Source organism: Chionomys nivalis, chromosome 2 (assembly GCF_950005125.1).
Source record: "Chionomys nivalis chromosome 2, mChiNiv1.1, whole genome shotgun sequence".
NCBI lineage: Eukaryota > Metazoa > Chordata > Mammalia > Rodentia > Cricetidae > Chionomys > Chionomys nivalis.
The window spans coordinates 129,357,811-129,375,399 of record NC_080087.1 but is presented as its reverse complement, the minus strand read 5'-3'; the positions used below and the strand labels follow the sequence as shown (position 1 = coordinate 129,375,399).

The 17,589-nt window shown below is 43.9% G+C and overlaps 1 protein-coding gene across 1 annotated transcript in view; it reads right to left on the bottom strand.

Moving 5' to 3' along the window:
* Positions 1 to 4,360: 4,360 nt before the first annotated feature.
* The window catches only part of Lancl1 (LanC like glutathione S-transferase 1), a 37,072-nt gene continuing 23,843 nt past the window's right edge, over positions 4,361 to 17,589 (bottom strand). The window contains exons 4-9 of the mRNA XM_057761484.1: positions 14,015 to 14,150; positions 13,334 to 13,480; positions 11,021 to 11,203; positions 9,107 to 9,283; positions 8,501 to 8,573; positions 4,361 to 7,975 (exon numbers count right to left, since the gene is read on the bottom strand). Of these exons, the coding sequence (XP_057617467.1) occupies positions 7,899 to 7,975; positions 8,501 to 8,573; positions 9,107 to 9,283; positions 11,021 to 11,203; positions 13,334 to 13,480; positions 14,015 to 14,150 (793 nt within the window). The 3' untranslated portion in view covers positions 4,361 to 7,898. The remainder of the gene's footprint in view (positions 7,976 to 8,500; positions 8,574 to 9,106; positions 9,284 to 11,020; positions 11,204 to 13,333; positions 13,481 to 14,014; positions 14,151 to 17,589) is intronic.

Sequence of the window (17,589 nt, the reverse complement as noted above, 5' to 3'; positions counted from 1 at the left end):
TAGGGGGATGAGGAGAAGGAGGGAGAGAGAGAGAGAGAGAGAGAGAGAGAGAGAGAGAGAGAGAGAAAGAGAGAGAAACAGAGAGAGAAACAGAGAGAGAAACAGAGAGAGAAACAGAGAGAGAAACAGAGAGAAACAGAGAGAGAAAGAGGGGCGGAGGAGCCATGGCAGCAGCTACCTCTTTGGGAGAGAGATGGAAAGGGAAGGACTTAGACTGGAAGCAGAAGGAAAATCCACCTGCCTTGGTGGACAGGAGAGGGAGTGGGCGAGGCTTGTCTCTTAAAAGGACAGGACAGACCATTATAGTGGTCACCATGAACTTGTCCTTGTTGGTGCATGAGGCGGCCACCATGAACTTGTTCTTGTTGGTGACCTGAGGTGGCCACCATGAACTTGTCCTTGTTGGTGTATGAAGTGGCCACCATGAACTTGACAAATTCAGTTTTAACTCAGCTGATGAAGGCTTATAAAAATGAAAACCAAACATGCTGAGCAATCACTATTAGCAGTGTGATCCATTGGTTGTGATTCATCCCAACAGTTCTTACTGCCAAACGTTCAGGGAACATGCTCACACTGACATTAGTAAGGGATAGTGATGATCATATTCATTTGTATCAGGTTTTTAATTTAGGAGAAAATAAAGCAAGGCCACTTCCCCACTGCCCATTTCTAATTAGGTTTCGAAGTCTTCTAGATCCGATTGTTGTAGGTTCTTATCCAGCCCTGGATGGATGGCATCTGAAAACCCACAAGCCCACACCCCTTTATGAAGTTCTGACACTGAGTCAGATGGCAGGCAGCCAGCCGCACTTGTATCTGACATTTACTACTTAGAACACTGAGACAGGCTTTGGAAGAAGAAAGTGACTGATCTGTGTTTAATAGTGTTTTTAAGGATGGTGTATTCTGACTCCTTATACACTGAATAAAGGGCAGAGGACTCTAAGTTGTCCCTATGAGCTCCTGATTCCAGATGACTCATGTTAACCCTTTGCTCTGGGTATCTTTTTGTGATACTTTAATCAAACAAACAAAAATTCTTGACTTTTCCATCTAAAAGGAATGTTTTCTCCAAATCTGTTGCTTTCACCTGCTGCAAACACCACTACAAAATATGCTGGTCACAAGACCATATCCTTCACCTTCTATCCTACATGACCATGACAGAAACTCCTGCTGGCTCACGCTCTTCACGTGTGGTCAGTTCTATTTATTTATTTATTTATTTATTTATTTATTTATTTATTTATTTTTATTGTTTTTTTTAGACAGGGTTCTCTGTTAACAATCCTGGCTGTCCTGGAACTTGCTTTGCAGCCCAGGCTGGCCCCGAACTCACAGAAATGCATCTGCCCCTGCCTCCTGAGTGCTGGGATTAAAGGCATCTGCCACCATCACTTGGCTGTGGTCAATTCTTGAAAACCACCAGCCCACTTCTGACTCATTTTTCTCCACTTGAGATCCATGACAGTTGACTGAACTCATTTAAGAGCACCTGACAGCGATCCCTACACAATTTGCGTGCAGTGGACTGAGCAAAGCTGTGACTGTTTTCACAACCAGTGTTCTTGACTTGCACACACTTCTCACTTCATCTCCTCTGCTCACTATAGGTTCCTCCCAGCCCCATCTCACACCGAGATCACTTGTTCATAGATACAGCGACGGCAGAGGTCTTCTGCAAGCAGCTGTCACCCCAGTCCTCATGGGATGCTACGGCTGCTGCATGCTAGCAGTGGCCTTCACATTTCCAAGTTTGGTAGCAACCTGTGCCAGGAGCCAGTTACTAAAAGGCATGAAGGATCTGTGAAGTGTGGCGATATCTTGTTTGCCCTCTAACAAAGTTTTCTGGAAGATCAGAGGGCAGAACTAGGCACTAGTTAACCATAGAGGTCTGGAGGTCTGTACAGACAGAAAGGAAGTGATATGGCTGGGTGGAGAGAGAAATATAAGGCAGGTTGGCCCTATATGGCTAAGTTAGCAAGGAAAGAGTTGGCTGTGGCTTGCTCCTTTATCTTTCAGCATTTGTCCTGACTTCTAGTTCTGGGTTTTTATTCATAAGACCAATTAACTGCAACAGTTAAGGACTTCTAAAGTATGTGCATCTGGAATTTAACCTTATTTTAAATATTTTTTACTGAGAGTGTCATGTGCACAATCTATTTTGATCATATTCACAACCCTTCCCAAACTACTGGCTGATCCCTCCATCTTCCCTCCCCCTGCTGTTGTTTTTTCTAATAGCCCAACTCGTGCTGCCCATAATTGCACTCTTAGAGGAAACTCTCTCTGCGGCAGTCATTTCATGCTGGGATGTTGATTTATTTATCATGTGCAAAATCTAAGTTATTAACAATGATAATTCTGAGGGTTTCCTAGAATTTGACTAAATGAGGATTTGGAGCAATAAGTAGCTTTGTCTTCAGATTTCTCTCCACCCGCCCATCACCAGGGCTGTCCAAATGTACTAACAACAAATGCATCTGGGCTGACTGTGTGTCTTCTCCCCCCAAAGGCACATGACTTCAGTATTTCCATAAATATAGTGAAACCACAGAGCACACGAGAGCCAGACTTATGTCAGGCTTCATGAAGCAACGGAGAGAACAGTTGGCACCAGGGCAAATATCAGAACATTTTGCAATTGCTTGGCTAATCACTGTTCTTCAGTTTAGAGTTGCCAGAACAAGGGCTGTTCTGTGTATGTAGAACCTACCTTACATACATGCAAGCGATCAAGATAACCCACTGCTCAGAGCACGATGGCACAGGCATGCCCACAGCACCCAACACCCAGTGCAAAACGTACCCGTGAGAGTGCACGGGAAACTGTTAAACGCCAGTTTCTGAGAAAAGAGCCAGTGTTAGCCATATGCTTACAGCGAGCCCCTATCAGCTCTTTTAGATCAAATACTTCCCTTCATTCCCAGGTCCACCAGAGAAATTAGACAATTTTGATAGTACTTTACAAACTGATTCATAAGGAGTTCTCCTCTTCCCCCTATAACCATTAACTGCCATACAAAGGCTTTCTCCAACATTTATTTGTGGAGTGACAGAACATTAGCTACAGACTTAATGTCACCATGGTTGCAATTTGCATGTTGATGGAGAGTTAACGTAATGTGGAGATGTGAAATGAAGCTGGCTGGCTATGCCAAGTGGCCCTGCTAAGATCCATTTCTCTATCCTCATTAGTCCACGTTTTGGCTTCCTGTTTGTGCTTTCTCTCATTACTAACGAAACTGTAAAATGTCCCCAAGGATGCATTTCACAGGCTCCTGGAAAATTGTTTATCAGTTCACAGAATGGAACTGTGAAGCCAGTGTATTCTCCATTGCAAGAAAGTCAGTATCCTGCTTCAACTGACCACAGCTTTGGCCAGGAGAGTGTGTGGATGCCAAAGAGAATGAAGCAGACAATTCTCCAGGGAGATTTACAGGGTAAGTTTACACGAACCTTGTAAGGACAGAACATATGAGGCCTTTGGGGTCCTGAGTCCACAGTGGGGATTATTGTGGGAAAAGAAAAAGTGACATAAATTACCATTTTCTAATGATCTGAGAGTATGGGAGGGACAAACGATCCTTAAAACATATGAACAAACAAGTTATAGGTAAGTGGAAAGAGCCAAATTACTTTTATTATTTTTAATACAATGATAATTGTGTATTTTTACTTTCTAGGGAGAGGTAAAGAGAGAAGAGGGTCACTATGGAATCTGGTGACTGCTGGAGCTCTGCCCCTCCATGCCTCACTGCCAGCATCTACAGACCTGACACCACCATGCAACCTTCATTTCACTTGAAGGAGAAAAAAATGGTCACGCCTATCCTAGGTGTTGAGTTACTCAGCCAACAGCGGGGAGAGATGGCAGTCATGTTAGCATTTGTAGCTCAGAGATGAAACCACACGTTTCATGAGAACACTGGCAAACTTCTGACGTGCTAGTTTGGTGTGTCACGAGAAATGGCAGTCTCCCAGGTGACTGGGCAGATCTTTCCCACAATTATGCCTCATTTGTTGACGTCAATTCACAGCCCCTTAGACCTGTGAGCAGGGCGAATTCCCAGAGCAGGGCTGTTAGTCACTGACTACAGGTAGATGCAGAGAAGCACGCGGAGGGCAATGCACGGCACGCTTCAAAACCTGGGAGTCTTCCTAATTGTATCATGATCAGATGCGATAACATTTTCTTTCTATAAACGCTTTACTAGGAAGGAGTGAACCATCAAGTAAAGACAGGAACAAATCCCAGGGAGTGAGCAAGTTTATACAAAAAAAGAAAAGCCACTACTTACCATTACAGTGAAATAATTTTAATGTTCAAACGGAAGTAAAGAACAGCAGGCGATACTCAGGCCTAGTAACATTTTATTGAAGGTCAGTCAGTCAGTCAATACATATACGATTCCAGCCCTTCCCGGTAAGTGGCAATGTAACCTTGGGATGAACCCTGAATGTCCCCAAGACTGATTCCAGCTTATTTATTGGATGTAAACAGGTCTCCTACAGCCCAGTGGTACAGAGGACTCAGAAACATGCTCTGACATGTTTCAGGGAAGCAGAAAAGAAATTGGATGCAGTGATATTTCATTTGTATTTTAATAAATAAAGCTTGCCTAAACATCAGAACGCAAAACAGCCACATTCGTCAGTCATACAGACCAGGCAGTGGTGGTGCTTTAATCCCAGCACTAGAGAGGAATATAAGGCGGGATGAGACAGAAACTCACTCTTTCAGCCTGAAGATTTCATAGAGGTAAGAGTTCTCTAGTGGCTTTGCTGCTTTGCTTTTCTGGTCTTCAGGCTGAACCCCAATATCTTTCCCTGGGTTTTTATTATTCGTGCTAGAACTGGAGTTCAGAATGAGTAAGTAGGGACTACACCTATTTCTAGGAGCCTAAGAAGGACATAAATCAATGTTCCCACTCACACTGCTTATTTCAGAACTAGGCGGGAGAAGGCAATGGCACCAGAGTGCTGCAGTTCACTCAATCATGGAAATGGGAATAAGGAGGAAAAAATACCCTTAGGCCCCCCTTTAGCTACTCTAGCTTCATGGGGACTTCTGATGTCAAGCGGATGTGACATGACTTACGACAAAGGAGCCAGATGAATCTAAGCACGGAAGACGGACAGATGGGATGAGATGAAGGCCTGGCAGGAACTATGGAACCAGTCACGGTCAGGCTGCCATGGTGAAAAGCGAAGCACAGAAGTGTACAGTGGAAGAAAAGCACGGGCGGACAGGCTCTGGATGGAGAATAGCAATGCCACTGGGTTCTCGGGAACTAACCTCTGAGGTTTTTAAACAGCTCTTACAGTCTCTTCCTCAGAGGGGTGGTGTTGCTTGGGGCTTTGTACTGTGCCTGAGTTAAAAAGCCCCAGAAAACTCCTGTAGCTCTTAAGTACAAAAGCGGCACAGATACTCCACCAGTGCAGTGTTTTAAAAGCTACAGTGAGGACGGGAAGCTGAATTGCTCACGTTGATGGGTCTGTGACTGGATGGCAATATGCAGAAGACAGCTCAGACAGTAACAAGGCTGTTACTCAAGACACTTCCTACTTGGAGTTTTCTCTGGGGCTGCATTCATCAGGATGCTTGGGAAGCACTGTGATCTAGTCTCTACTGACCAAAACACTGGTTCTTTTTGTTTTAAGAAGTAACCACAGCAGCTGAAAGTACAGGCAGATTATAATACACCATGTAACTAAACCAAGTGGGCTTTCTCCTCTAAAGCTGGACAGCCTGCTGGATGGGCGCGCTCTGCTGTCGATGGCTCTTCCTTACAAACACCGACACCACCAGGCAGTCTGCACACGGCTTCCACAGCACTTCACAGGGTGACGACACACAAGCCCTGATGGACAGGGGCCACAGAAGAACCTGTCCAACCCTAGGAATTGAGAACTGAGCTGCTCTTTGGATACTACTGTAGGTGACAGAAAATTTCCCATAATATTAGCTATTTTGGTATCAACTGGAAAATAACAGATATTCCTCATAGCAACCAGCACATGCTCCGTGGCGACTTGATTCACAATAAATATTCTCAAACCCTGCAGTAGTAAAGCTGGCAAATGTTCCAAGTCAGTTACAAAGGGTCTGGGCTATGAGGACGGAGGGAGGAGCCAAGGAGTCTGAAAGCATTTGTTCAGAGTATAAAGCACCGAGGAGTCTTCATGGATTCCACGATCTCAGACTCTGACGGGTTATTGTGCTTGGGACACGCAAGACTCATCTGTTCCATGCATGGAGGCTGTAACATCAGAAGCTTCCTAAGAACAAGCATGCTTGTCCAAAGCTCTGTTCTCTTAGAAGCTCTTGGTCATAGCATCTCCCTTCCCACCCTCTTCATAATCATAAGTAGAAAAGATCAACGTTCAAATCAATTGACAGAAAGGGGTGACAAGTGGCTCTCGGGCACAGTCAGTGAGCAAGGAGAACCTAAGCCAAACTTTTAAAGGAGCTGAAAGTCAGGCTGGAAACCTGTCTGAGCAAATGCACACAGAAAATCTTTTCCCAGATTTCATATGAACACTGAAGGACAAACTCTTTTAAACTAAACATTTCCAAATATTAGCAGAAAACAACGAACTGTTGGGGTGAATTAGCTTTCAGGTCAGGACACACATCAGAACCACTTTTAAGTTTTGGTAACATTGCTACAATACAGTGCCCATGGGGCTCACTGAAAGTGGTATTTCTAGTTCAGACAGGAAACTAGAAGATTAAAAAAAGGGCACAGACATAGTTCCAAGTCTAACCTGTAATTCTTAAGTTTTTCTTTCAGAAGCATGTGTTATATTAATCAACCATTTCGAGAAAACCAAGTTATAAAACTACTCGCTGTAGGAGGGAAAATATTCAACAGAAGAGATAGAAGGCAATGTTCAACACTGGCTATTTACATAAATTCCTGTCTACCGGCACTGAGTGTGTGTGTGTGTGTGTGTGTGTGTGCACCTGTGTGCTGGGACAGAACCTAGGGCTTCCTGTGTGCTAGGAGAGTGTCTACCACTCAGCTATGTCCTAGACCTCTCTCTCCTCTCTGCTTTGAAACATGGGCCCACTAAGCCACTCAGGTTGGCCGTTACTTGTAATCCTCCTGCCGCAGTCTCCTCAGTAGATGGAGGCTACCAGGCATGGTTACTGAGCTTTTAGAAAATATTTTAAGGAACGGTGCTGTGGGAACTCCTTTACGGGTACACTTTGGGCGTGGTCTCATGTACTATAAATGCAGATAAAAAGCATGCATGACCCTTTATTCTGCTGGATTCGGTTGTAGTTTCCAGCGCATACAGAGAACTGTGGATCGCTACCCTTCCTCTGAGTTTATCCTCAAATAAATAAACCTCTGTTATATGCCATTCAGGGCTCTTGTAGAACTCCTTTGTATGCCAACAGAGCACTGATGCATAGTTACATTCATAAAATTAAATAAGAGTAATGTTTCCTCCAATACATGTAAATCACAGTAAAATACTATACCTGTCAATCATCATTCCTTTTGGAAGAAAATTAAGATGGCTTTTCATTTACTTTTTTTTTTTTTTTTTTTGGTTTTTCAAGACAGGGTTTTTTGTGTAGCTTTGGAGTCTGTCTTGGAACTCGCTCTATAGATCAGGCTGGTCTTGAAGAGATCTGCCTGCCTCTGCCTCCTGAGTGCTAGGGTTAAAGGCGTGTGCCACCACCGCCCAGCTTCACTTATACTTTTAAATAAAAGTAAATAATAAAAGGAAGGCGCTGAACTGCTGAAGACAAATTATGGAAATAAAAACCCAACTACATCAAGTCCACAGTTTCATTCTGCTCCTTCAGAAGCAACAGAAACACTTAGCCCAAGCTGGAAGACACAGAGGGGTCATGCTGCAGGGGACACAATTTCCGCTCAGAGTTCAAATGCAGGGAACTTGGCCTTGGTGGGGACTAATAGGTCAGCCAAGAAATAGATTGTTCCAGCCATCCCTAGAGGAAGAGAAAAAGGACAAGTTATCACACCACTGCCCTCTCTGAGGCTCTGCATCCATGACTTAGCATATACCTCCTGGTTTCATAAATGGTGGTCAACATTACAGCTATGAATATTAAAGTCTGAGGTGGCATGCCTGCTAATTAATTAATAATTTTTGACACAGGGTTTCAAAATGGCTAAATGGCAGATGATGACCTTGAATTGCTGATCCTCCTGCCTCTACTGTCTCCATCCCCGGAGTGCTGGGATTGTAGCTGAGATTATAGGTGTGTGCCAACATGCCCCATCTATGCAGTGTGGAGGAGGAACTCAGGCTTCACGGACGCTAAGCAAACACTCTAACAGGTGAGCTACATCCCAGCCTTGCTAACTGATCTGACCTATCAGGAAATAAGGAAGTATATGTTTAACAATAAACTGTAAAACAAGTTTGTTGCTACAAATGGAATTCAAACACATTTTCACCGAGTAGAGTAGTAGTTGATGATATAAGAAGGTAAGGTATGTGTGAAAAATACCTTCAAAGAGGGAGAAGGGGGTATCCGGGGTCCTGCATCCGTGTTCTCCATAATCTAAGCACCACTCAGCAAACTGAAAATGAGATGAAGTTCAATAACTGCAGTGATTTCCTCAGAAACCCTAGAAACTCGTGAAAATCCTGGGTTACTTTGTCAAATTCCAAAACTACCAAGTCAGAGACGAGGGGTTAATTTTGAGAAACTGGTGATTTCAAGGCAGGTGCATAGCTTGGGAGGAATTCAGCGGCAGTGAGAGCCACTGCTGTCGATGGTAACAATCAGCAAAATGCCTCCTCGTCTTTCCCCCCAGACGTCCCAGCAGAATCTACCCTTTACAGGAATGTGAACATAGCGGAATCCTTCCTGAAGGCCTTTTTTTTTTTTTTTTTGATTTTCGAGACTGGGTTTCTCCGTAGCATTTTGGTTCCTGTCCTGGAACTAGCTCTTGTAGACCAGGCTGGCCTCGAACGCCCAGAGATCCGCCTGCCTCTGCCTCCCGAGTGCTGGGATTAAAGGCCTGAAGGCCTTTCTTAAAGAACATGCGTGTTACCTCTAAGCTCACGGACATAATATAAAGGAACTGACTCAGATAGACCCAACCCTTACCTTACAGGCCCTGTACAGGAACTTCACATCTTGTGTGAGGTTGAAGAGAGCCAGGAAGGCATATGCGTTCCCTGCAGCGCCATGGCACAGCCCATATCCCTTCTTCAGCAGTCCGTACTGCCAGACCACATCAGCACACCGGTAGGCATCACAGAGGTATTGCTCCTCTTTGAACACCTGCAGAGTCAAGGGACACACATGAGTCCCATCATCTGGGGCATAAAGGAAAACTCTCCAGGTAGCCCTTTCTGAAGGAACAGCAAGGCAGGAAATCAAAGGAGGAGGCATGGCAACAAGAAATAAGGACTTCAGTGACAGAAAGTGTGGTACTGCCAGGCAAATTCTTAACGTTGACTTATATCACAGTGAGGTTGCTGTCACTTGACACGAGCCTAGGCACACCTGGGAAGAGGAACTGTCCCGATCAGATGGCCCGTGGGCATGTCTGTAGGGTGCTTCTTTGACTGGTGACTGGTGTGGATGGCCCAGCCCACTGTGGGTGGTACCATCCTGGCAGGTAGTCTTGGGTTGTATGGAGAGCAGGGTGAGCAAGCTAGGGGAGGGAAGTAGTAAACAGCATCCCTCAGGGACTCTGCTTCAGTTCCGCCTCCAGGTTTCTACCTTGGTTTCCCTTATGGTGGACTAACCTATAAGCCACATAAACCCTTCCCTGCTCCAAGCTCCTTATAGTCAATGTTTTATCACAAAGACAGAAAAGCATACTAACACAACTAGCTTGCTTTTAAACATGCCTGGGTCTGATCTTGTGTGTTTGGTCCATGCTTTATAAATGTGTGTGTGACGACACAGCAGCTGCACTCGACTGCCCACTTGTTCTCAGCACCAGTCCCTCTCCAAAGAACGCACCACAGCTGCTGAGGGACTGACACCCTTCACCATGAGGGAGAATCTATGAGCTATTATACGTGCGTGTGTGTTATATGAGTGCACGTGTGGGTACCGATGAAGGCCAAAGGTCAAAGTCAGGTGTTTTCTCTAATTGCTCCCCACCTTAATCTTTGAGATAGGGTCTCTTACTCACCCTGGAGGTCACGGACTGGGCAATACTAGCTGTCCGGAAGCCCTAGGAATCTTTCTGTCTCCAACTTCCCAGCACCAGGATTGCATTTTATGCACACAATTCAGTGACATTAATTACAGTCATGAAATTGTGCACACAGAATCACTTCCATCTTTATCACTAGACTTCAAGCAATAGGCCCTCTTTCCCTGCTCGCTACTTCCTGACCCTGATACCTTCTACTTCCTGTCTCTATAAATTTTCCTACTAGTCATCACTCCATATAAGTGTAATTTCCTCTTTCCATTGCATCTGAGTGTCTATTTTGTTTAGCATCTTCTCAAAGTTGAGAGTATTACAGCATTTATTCCACTGTCCTTTCAGCAGACTCTGCTCCACCACATGCACACGCTGGACTTTATCTGTACATTCATCTCCTGATGGATGACGGATGTTTTGATATTTTCACATTCTGGCACTAAAGGAGCTGTTAGGAACAGCAGCTGCATGTCTCTCTTTCAATTATTTTGAAATTTTTTCTTTTGGCATAAGCCTAGAAGAGGAATGCCTAGGTTACATGTTCAGAACTTGATCTCTGAAGGGTCAACAATCTATCTGCTCAGCAGTTGGAGCAAAGTGTAAGAATATTCTGTTTACAGCCATGCTTCCGGGGTAGTTATCCAGGCTCTGCCACTTCTGCTGTCACCTTGGTTACTGTGGTAGTGAAGTGTTATGAGATGGTGCCCACTTAATGGATGCCAACCCATTCAGCACAATGGCCTTAGACTCAGCAGCTGATTCATAATCCTTTAACGATTATGAGAATTGTGTTAACTTACAAAAGCGTCTGGTATGTATCTTCAGTTCCTGTTAAATAAGAAGGCATGAGGTACCTTGTAGGCCTGGATGAGCATGTAGATGACCCCAGGAGCACCGTGGCACCAGTGGACAAGCAGGTCTCTGGTATCATCCAAACATGGAGGGTAATTGCCAGAAGGAAACTTCAGCTGGCAGACAAAGTCTACACTGGGCTTCACCAAACTATGTAACTTTGTTTGGCTCACATGAAGGCTGGGCTAAAAATGAGAAACAGAATTATTAGTTCTGCTGAAGAAAAATATATTCCCAGACCTCAAAATGAGTTTTAAACCAGAAAAAAAAAAAAAACAAAAAAAACCCAAAAAACCATGACTAGTAGGAAATGTGAAGTCATTAAAAGGCTTTATATCTCTTCCATTATTTTTCAGTTGCTGGATACTGTTTTCATTTTCTGTTTTATAATTTTAAAGTAATGGAACAAACCATAATTGGGCTGCTAATTAAGTCTTAAAGCCTTCTTTACACACCATTTCCAGTATCCGCTGTTATGGACATATGTACAAGTACTTTTCCTAAGCCAGTGCTTGCAAACAGAAGTGAAACAGATGTCTGTCAAGTGCACAGAAGCACTGAGCACCAACTCTGGCTCCTTCTTTCTGACAGAGAGGTGGTGGGTGCTGCCTATAACAGGGAAGGGCATGCGGCTGAGACCCGATGCAGAACTGCAGTGTGGCTCAACACCAAATTGGAAATGACTCGTATATGGATCACTCTACTATGATGATATATAAACTTATATGGCAGTGTGATGCAGGGCACATAGTCATCACTTGGGATACTGTTATTTCTCTTTTTGATCCTGTTCTTGATTCAATGCCTTGCTCATTCTTTAAAAGATACATTCAAAGTACTGTACTAGGCACGGGGTAGGGTGTGTAGGGTGAGGAGGACACAGCACTGGATGCTCCTCTCTGGATACGGCACTAGAATACATGATGCAGTGTGTTCTCAGGGCTCTGTGTTCTTCAAGATATGTAAGAACAGCACTGGACATAAAGAATAGTATTCAACAGAAAGTATTGAAAGCAGAGTAAATCACTCTCCAGGAATTATCCACCATGGCCTACAAGTAATACTGTCCAATTTTACATTGTTATCTACCACGTTCACAAATGGATTTTCATTACTAAAAACTTCATCTTTTCGAAAAGATAACCTGGAAATTGAAAAATCAATATTGTGGTTTTCAGATTTCTTATTAGAGCTAACAAAAAGAAGAAAGGCAGATATCTCTTGACTATCAGATTTAATGACAGGTCAACAAGGCCACCCATTCACTGTCATGTATGATTTTAAAACTCAGCCTGAATGTCAGGAGACACAGCCTGCCTTCACAAAAGCTTAAGAGATTAATTTACATGTAGTTCTAGAAATAAGAGTCACTGAGGGAGGAGTCCAGAAAAAGATGCTAACTATACAACTTCTAATGGAAAACAGAATAAATAAATAAATAAATAAATAAATAAATAAATAAGTAAATAAATAAGTAAGTACAGGTTCTCCTCTGATCGCCGCTCCCAAACTGTGACTATTTAAAAGCAATCGTGGGCTGAGCACAGGTTGCATTCTTCCAGCCAGACAGCACCGTGCACGCCCACACATGCATGCTGCATGCATGAGTGCAGCACCTCCCCTATGTGACGCTGCATTTTGTCAAGGGGAGCCACAGACCTCTGCTGCCATTAAGAATCCATTTTCTTCTGCCACAAATTCTCATTTGTAAATGCCAATTGTTCCCTTAAAAGGTACCCTCTGAGTTATCTTTCTGACCTCTTAAGTTCTGTTTTTCTTCAGTCTTTCTAAGTTTGATTGATATCTCCCAAGAATGTCAGAATGTAAGAACTATGGGGCATAGCACATTCCGCTTTTTTCAGGCAAATCAGACAAAATCTACCAGAAAGTCTTCTTGGCTTCACTCCCTTGGTGAACCTTAGGCAGTGTGTTCTCATTTGGTTTTATTCCTAGAACTTCTTTCATTAGGTTGTGCTTTATAATAATAGGGAATGATACTTGTAATTCAAGGCATTTTTTGAGAGTGGAGCAAAGAGCACTCATATGGAATTAGTGGCTGAGATACTGCTCTAAGGGCCCTTGGTGAGTTCATGCTCATCTGGGAACCTGGTACCTCCCCCGGGATGGTGTCTTTATGCTTTCACAACTGAAGGTGCACCCTGGCTACAGCACCTTCTGAGGTCAGGTGACTGTGAGGGGTGTGACAGTGACCGGCAGAGGGGAAGAAGTACTGGGACGCGCTCCCTACCCACTACCCAACACAGTGTACGTGTGGGTTACAGTATTAGGGTCGTCTCTCCTTAGGCATCCCTTACCTGCATTAGGTAGTAATAGATTCCTGCCAGGCCATGAGCAGCTCCCACGTAATATTCCTGGTACCACTCATACATCAGTGGAGACTTTGCTGTGAAGTTTCTCTTTCTAGCTAGGTTTTCTCCAGAACTTAAGATTGTTTCACAAATCTGCAGGGAGAACGCCAAACAAAATAACAAGACAATTAGACAAAAAGTGTGCTTGGCAGAGGCAAGAAACTTTTTGTTAAGAAGTACTGAATTACTGGTAGGGAATAAGACAGCAGGATACAGCTCCCTTCTAAGAAGTGTGAATGCATATTCTGCCTAGAAGATGGTTCAGGAGGACCCTCAACTCTTTTTACTATCATTTTAAAAAACCTACATGTTTTTCAAAAAAAAAAAAAAAAAAAAAAGCACAAACTTCTCTAGACAGCGAAGGAGATCCTTGCATCTGAGAGATGAGATCTGCCCTCTATCTCCCCCAGAAAGGGCCTCTGAAGTATCAAATGGAGAAGGACAGCCTTCTGACTTCTATTGCTCCTGATAGGGCTTCCCACATACTGACTGAAGCTGTTGGCTGTGTGCCTGACCTATAGAGGTCAAGACACATGGTCTTTCTACATGGGTTGTGCTAACTAGAGAGACAGAGTGTGTAAGAAGATGCCTAAAAAACACCCCCTAATGCCCACGAAGCTGTATTACCTGCTGAATATGGCTCTGAGGGATCTTCTCCTCTCCAAAGTTCTTATTGACAAAAAGCAGGGCGAAGATGTAGCCTATGCGGCCATAGAGCATTTCGTTTGGTGCATGGGGATCAATCTTATTTAGGTGCATAAGCCTAGGAACAGAAACACGTGGCTGTGATCATCTGACAGGGATCAGACATTAGCACGTAAAGCGGTCCGCTAAAAAATATGTACACCGATATATAAACAAACATATTTAAAATCAGTTTAGCCCCATATTAAGTTCACAATGGAACTGGCAAAACATAATGAAAAAGCACAAGTAGCCTGAGGTTATCTGAATTTGCCTAGCTTCTCACGTATGCAGACTTGTACTCAAGCAGTGGGGACTGGAGGAGCTAGGAGTGGCTGCCATCCCAGCATTTAGCCTAGACTAAATGACATTTAAGAGTGCCACAGGCTTTAATCAAACACTTGCTGCATCCCACTCATCTCCGTTGCAGCCTGGTCTGCCACAAGGAGACTGCATGAAGCAAACGGCACAGCGCCCTTTAGCTCTTATTCTTAGAAACAACCTTGACCACCAAGTTGTATAGATATGAGAATGTATGTATCTCTAGATTTGTGTTCATACAACCACAAATATGATGTAGGAGGGTCTTCTGTCTATTTGTTACTTTCATTGGTTAATAAAGAAACTGCCTTAGCTTTTTGATAGGGCAGAATTTAGATAGGTGGAGTAGACCGAACAGAATGCTGGGAGAAGAAAAGCAGAGTCAGGCAGTCGCAATGAAGCTCCAGCCCAAGATGGATGTAGGTGAGAATCTTCCTGGTAAGCCACCACCTCGTGGTGCTACACACATTATTAGATATGGGTTAAAGGAAGATATGAGAGTTAGCCAAGAAGAGGCTAGATACAATTGCCCAGGCAGTGTTTAAATGAATAGTTTGTGCTGTTATTTCGGGTGTAAAGGTAGCCGCGCGGGACGAAAAGCAGGCCTGCTTGCCCATCACTACAGATGGCGCCCAGATGTGGATAACTGAATCCACAGAAAGCCTGAGAAAGCTTAGTAAAGAATAAAGGAAAGCATGTTTTCTTGGTAGCAGCAATTTCTCGGGTCTGCTCTGCTTGCTAGAGGCAAGTAAGTGCTCTCATCTGACTCAGCTTTAGCTGCAAAACCCTGCAGCTCTTCTAAGAGGTCCTGCCAAGAAACACTTAAACAGTGTTGACGAAAAGCTGAACGCATGCTTTTCGGTTTTCAGCTGTAGCAGGAAAAAAGCTGCGCTGTTTGCCGGCTTTCTGGGCCATCCTGCCAGGGCAAACTCTTGACTCTTTCAGGCTGGCAGTACAACTGAGTGTGGTATGTGAGCAGAATGCTGCAGCTTGCTTGCTGGCAGGGACCTTGAAACACCATAGAGTTGTGGCAATAAAAATGGCTCCAGCGGTACCTCCACCACGAGGCTGGAAGGCTAAGGAATGGGTAAGGCCTTGTTTCTCTCTCTGGTTGTCTTACAGCCCAGAAAATAGGCACCTTAAGTATCAAGGTGAAGCAACAGCATAGGGAACCCATAGGAGTTAAAACTCTGAGGAAGACTAGAGGCACTGTGGTTCCGGGAGAGGGTTAAGCCCTACTTACCTCTAACTTCTGTGTACTTAGCCCAGAAGCAGGCTCAGTGAGGGAAAATGTACAGCTGGTCAACCATACTCCAGGCAACCAGGAAGTAGGGGAAGACCCCAGGGGAAATACGCTTGGAAGGCTCCACAGACTACAGACAGTTTCAATTCTGAGAATGAACCTTTATATGAGTTGTGGGGTTTTTAGAGTTGTTTTTTTTTTTTTTAATTTTTAAGTTTTGAGACAGGGGTTCTTTGTATAGCCTTGGCTGTCCTGGAACTTGTTCTGTAGACCAGGTAGGCCCCACAGAGATCTGCCTGCCTCTGCCTCCCCAGTGCTAGGACTAAAAATATGAACCACCACTGTCTGGCTGTTTTAAACTTTTTAATCACATGGAGTTTTGAAACTATAACTCGATTTTCTCTAAATTAGTCTGTGAATTTCAATGTGATCCCACACATTTAATAAAGTGTTATTAAAACATTTAAATTTTTGTCAAAACTCGACAAAGTGATATTACTGTGAAACACCAGGGATTTTCTGGAACATCAAATAATATCTGGTATTTTATGAAATACTAAGCACATTTCATCTTTGCTCCTCTAGTCTCATCTCTAAAAATGAGCCTCTTATCTGTGGTTGTGCTGGACTGTGAGCTTAGTGTGTGTGCCTAATTTGATTTTACACTCAAATGTTTGAACAAGTTTGCAGTATTACGAGTCACAAGGAACGAATGGTTGTATATGAAAAATACTGTAACCAGTGATCAACAGTCATAGGGACACAACCCTTTCTATCAAAATCCATAGAACTGGTTAACAAAAGCAGTAAGAGTGTGAGAAAATGGCTTTCTTGGTGGAATGAACTGACAAGGTGTAGGCTGGGTACAGCCTTTCTTGTCTGCTAATACTTAGTCTAGGACACTGGCTTTCTCTGAGCTACAAGAGCAGGTCATGAGGCTACCATGTGCTCCTCTTCCTAATAAAGATTGGCCCATACAGTAGAATGAGGCCCTTGCCCAGGCTTTTAAATTCACACAGTCAGTTCCCGATAGAACATCCCCATTGCCTCAGTGTGTGGGTGCACCCCTCGCAGTCCTGAGTTCCTTGCTCGTGCTCACTCTCCTTCTGCTCCTCCTTTGGATCGTGAGACTTCAGTCCAGTGCTCCAATGTTGGTCTCTGTCTCTGTCTTCTTTCATCGTCTGATGAAGGTTAATATTCAGGGGGATGCTTATATGTTTTTCTTTGGGTTCACCTTCTTATTTAGCTTCTCTAGAATCACGAATTATAGTCTCAATGTCCTTTAAAGCATGGGACAAAACCGGTCTCGCTGAACATAATGGACAATGAGGACTACTGAGAACTGAAGAACAATGGCAATGGGTTCTTGATCCTATTGCACGTAATGGCTTTGTGGGAGCCCAGGTAGTTTGGATGCTCACCTTAATAGACCTGGATGGAGGTGGGTGGTCCTTGGACCTCCCACAGGGCAGAGAAACCTGCTTGCTCTTTGGGCTGAGGAGGAAGGAAGACTTGATTGGGGGAGGGGGAAGGAATGGGAGGTGGTGGCGGGGAAGAGGCAGAAATCTTTAATAATTAAATAAATTAATTAATAATAAATAAATAAATAAATATTAAAAAGTAAAAAAAAAATAAATAAATTCACACAGTCAGGAGTCAGGGTGCAGCTCAGGTGATATACAGCTATGGCCTCTGGAGACCAATAATATACCCAGATCAAGACCACAAGAAACGCACACGGATCCCTGATAACTGCTCCCACAAGGCCAGATGCACACCAGGACATACAGTAAGGGACGACAGCTGTGCTGGACGATTGTTTGTGAGGAAGCAAATGTCTCCCTCACCTCCCTTCTCTACCACTTCTATCATGAGCTGGGAGAGAGAGGCACATGCTGCCTACAATGAGAAGGACTTGTCCTGTGGCCAGAATGACATGAGTTTGTGACTAAAA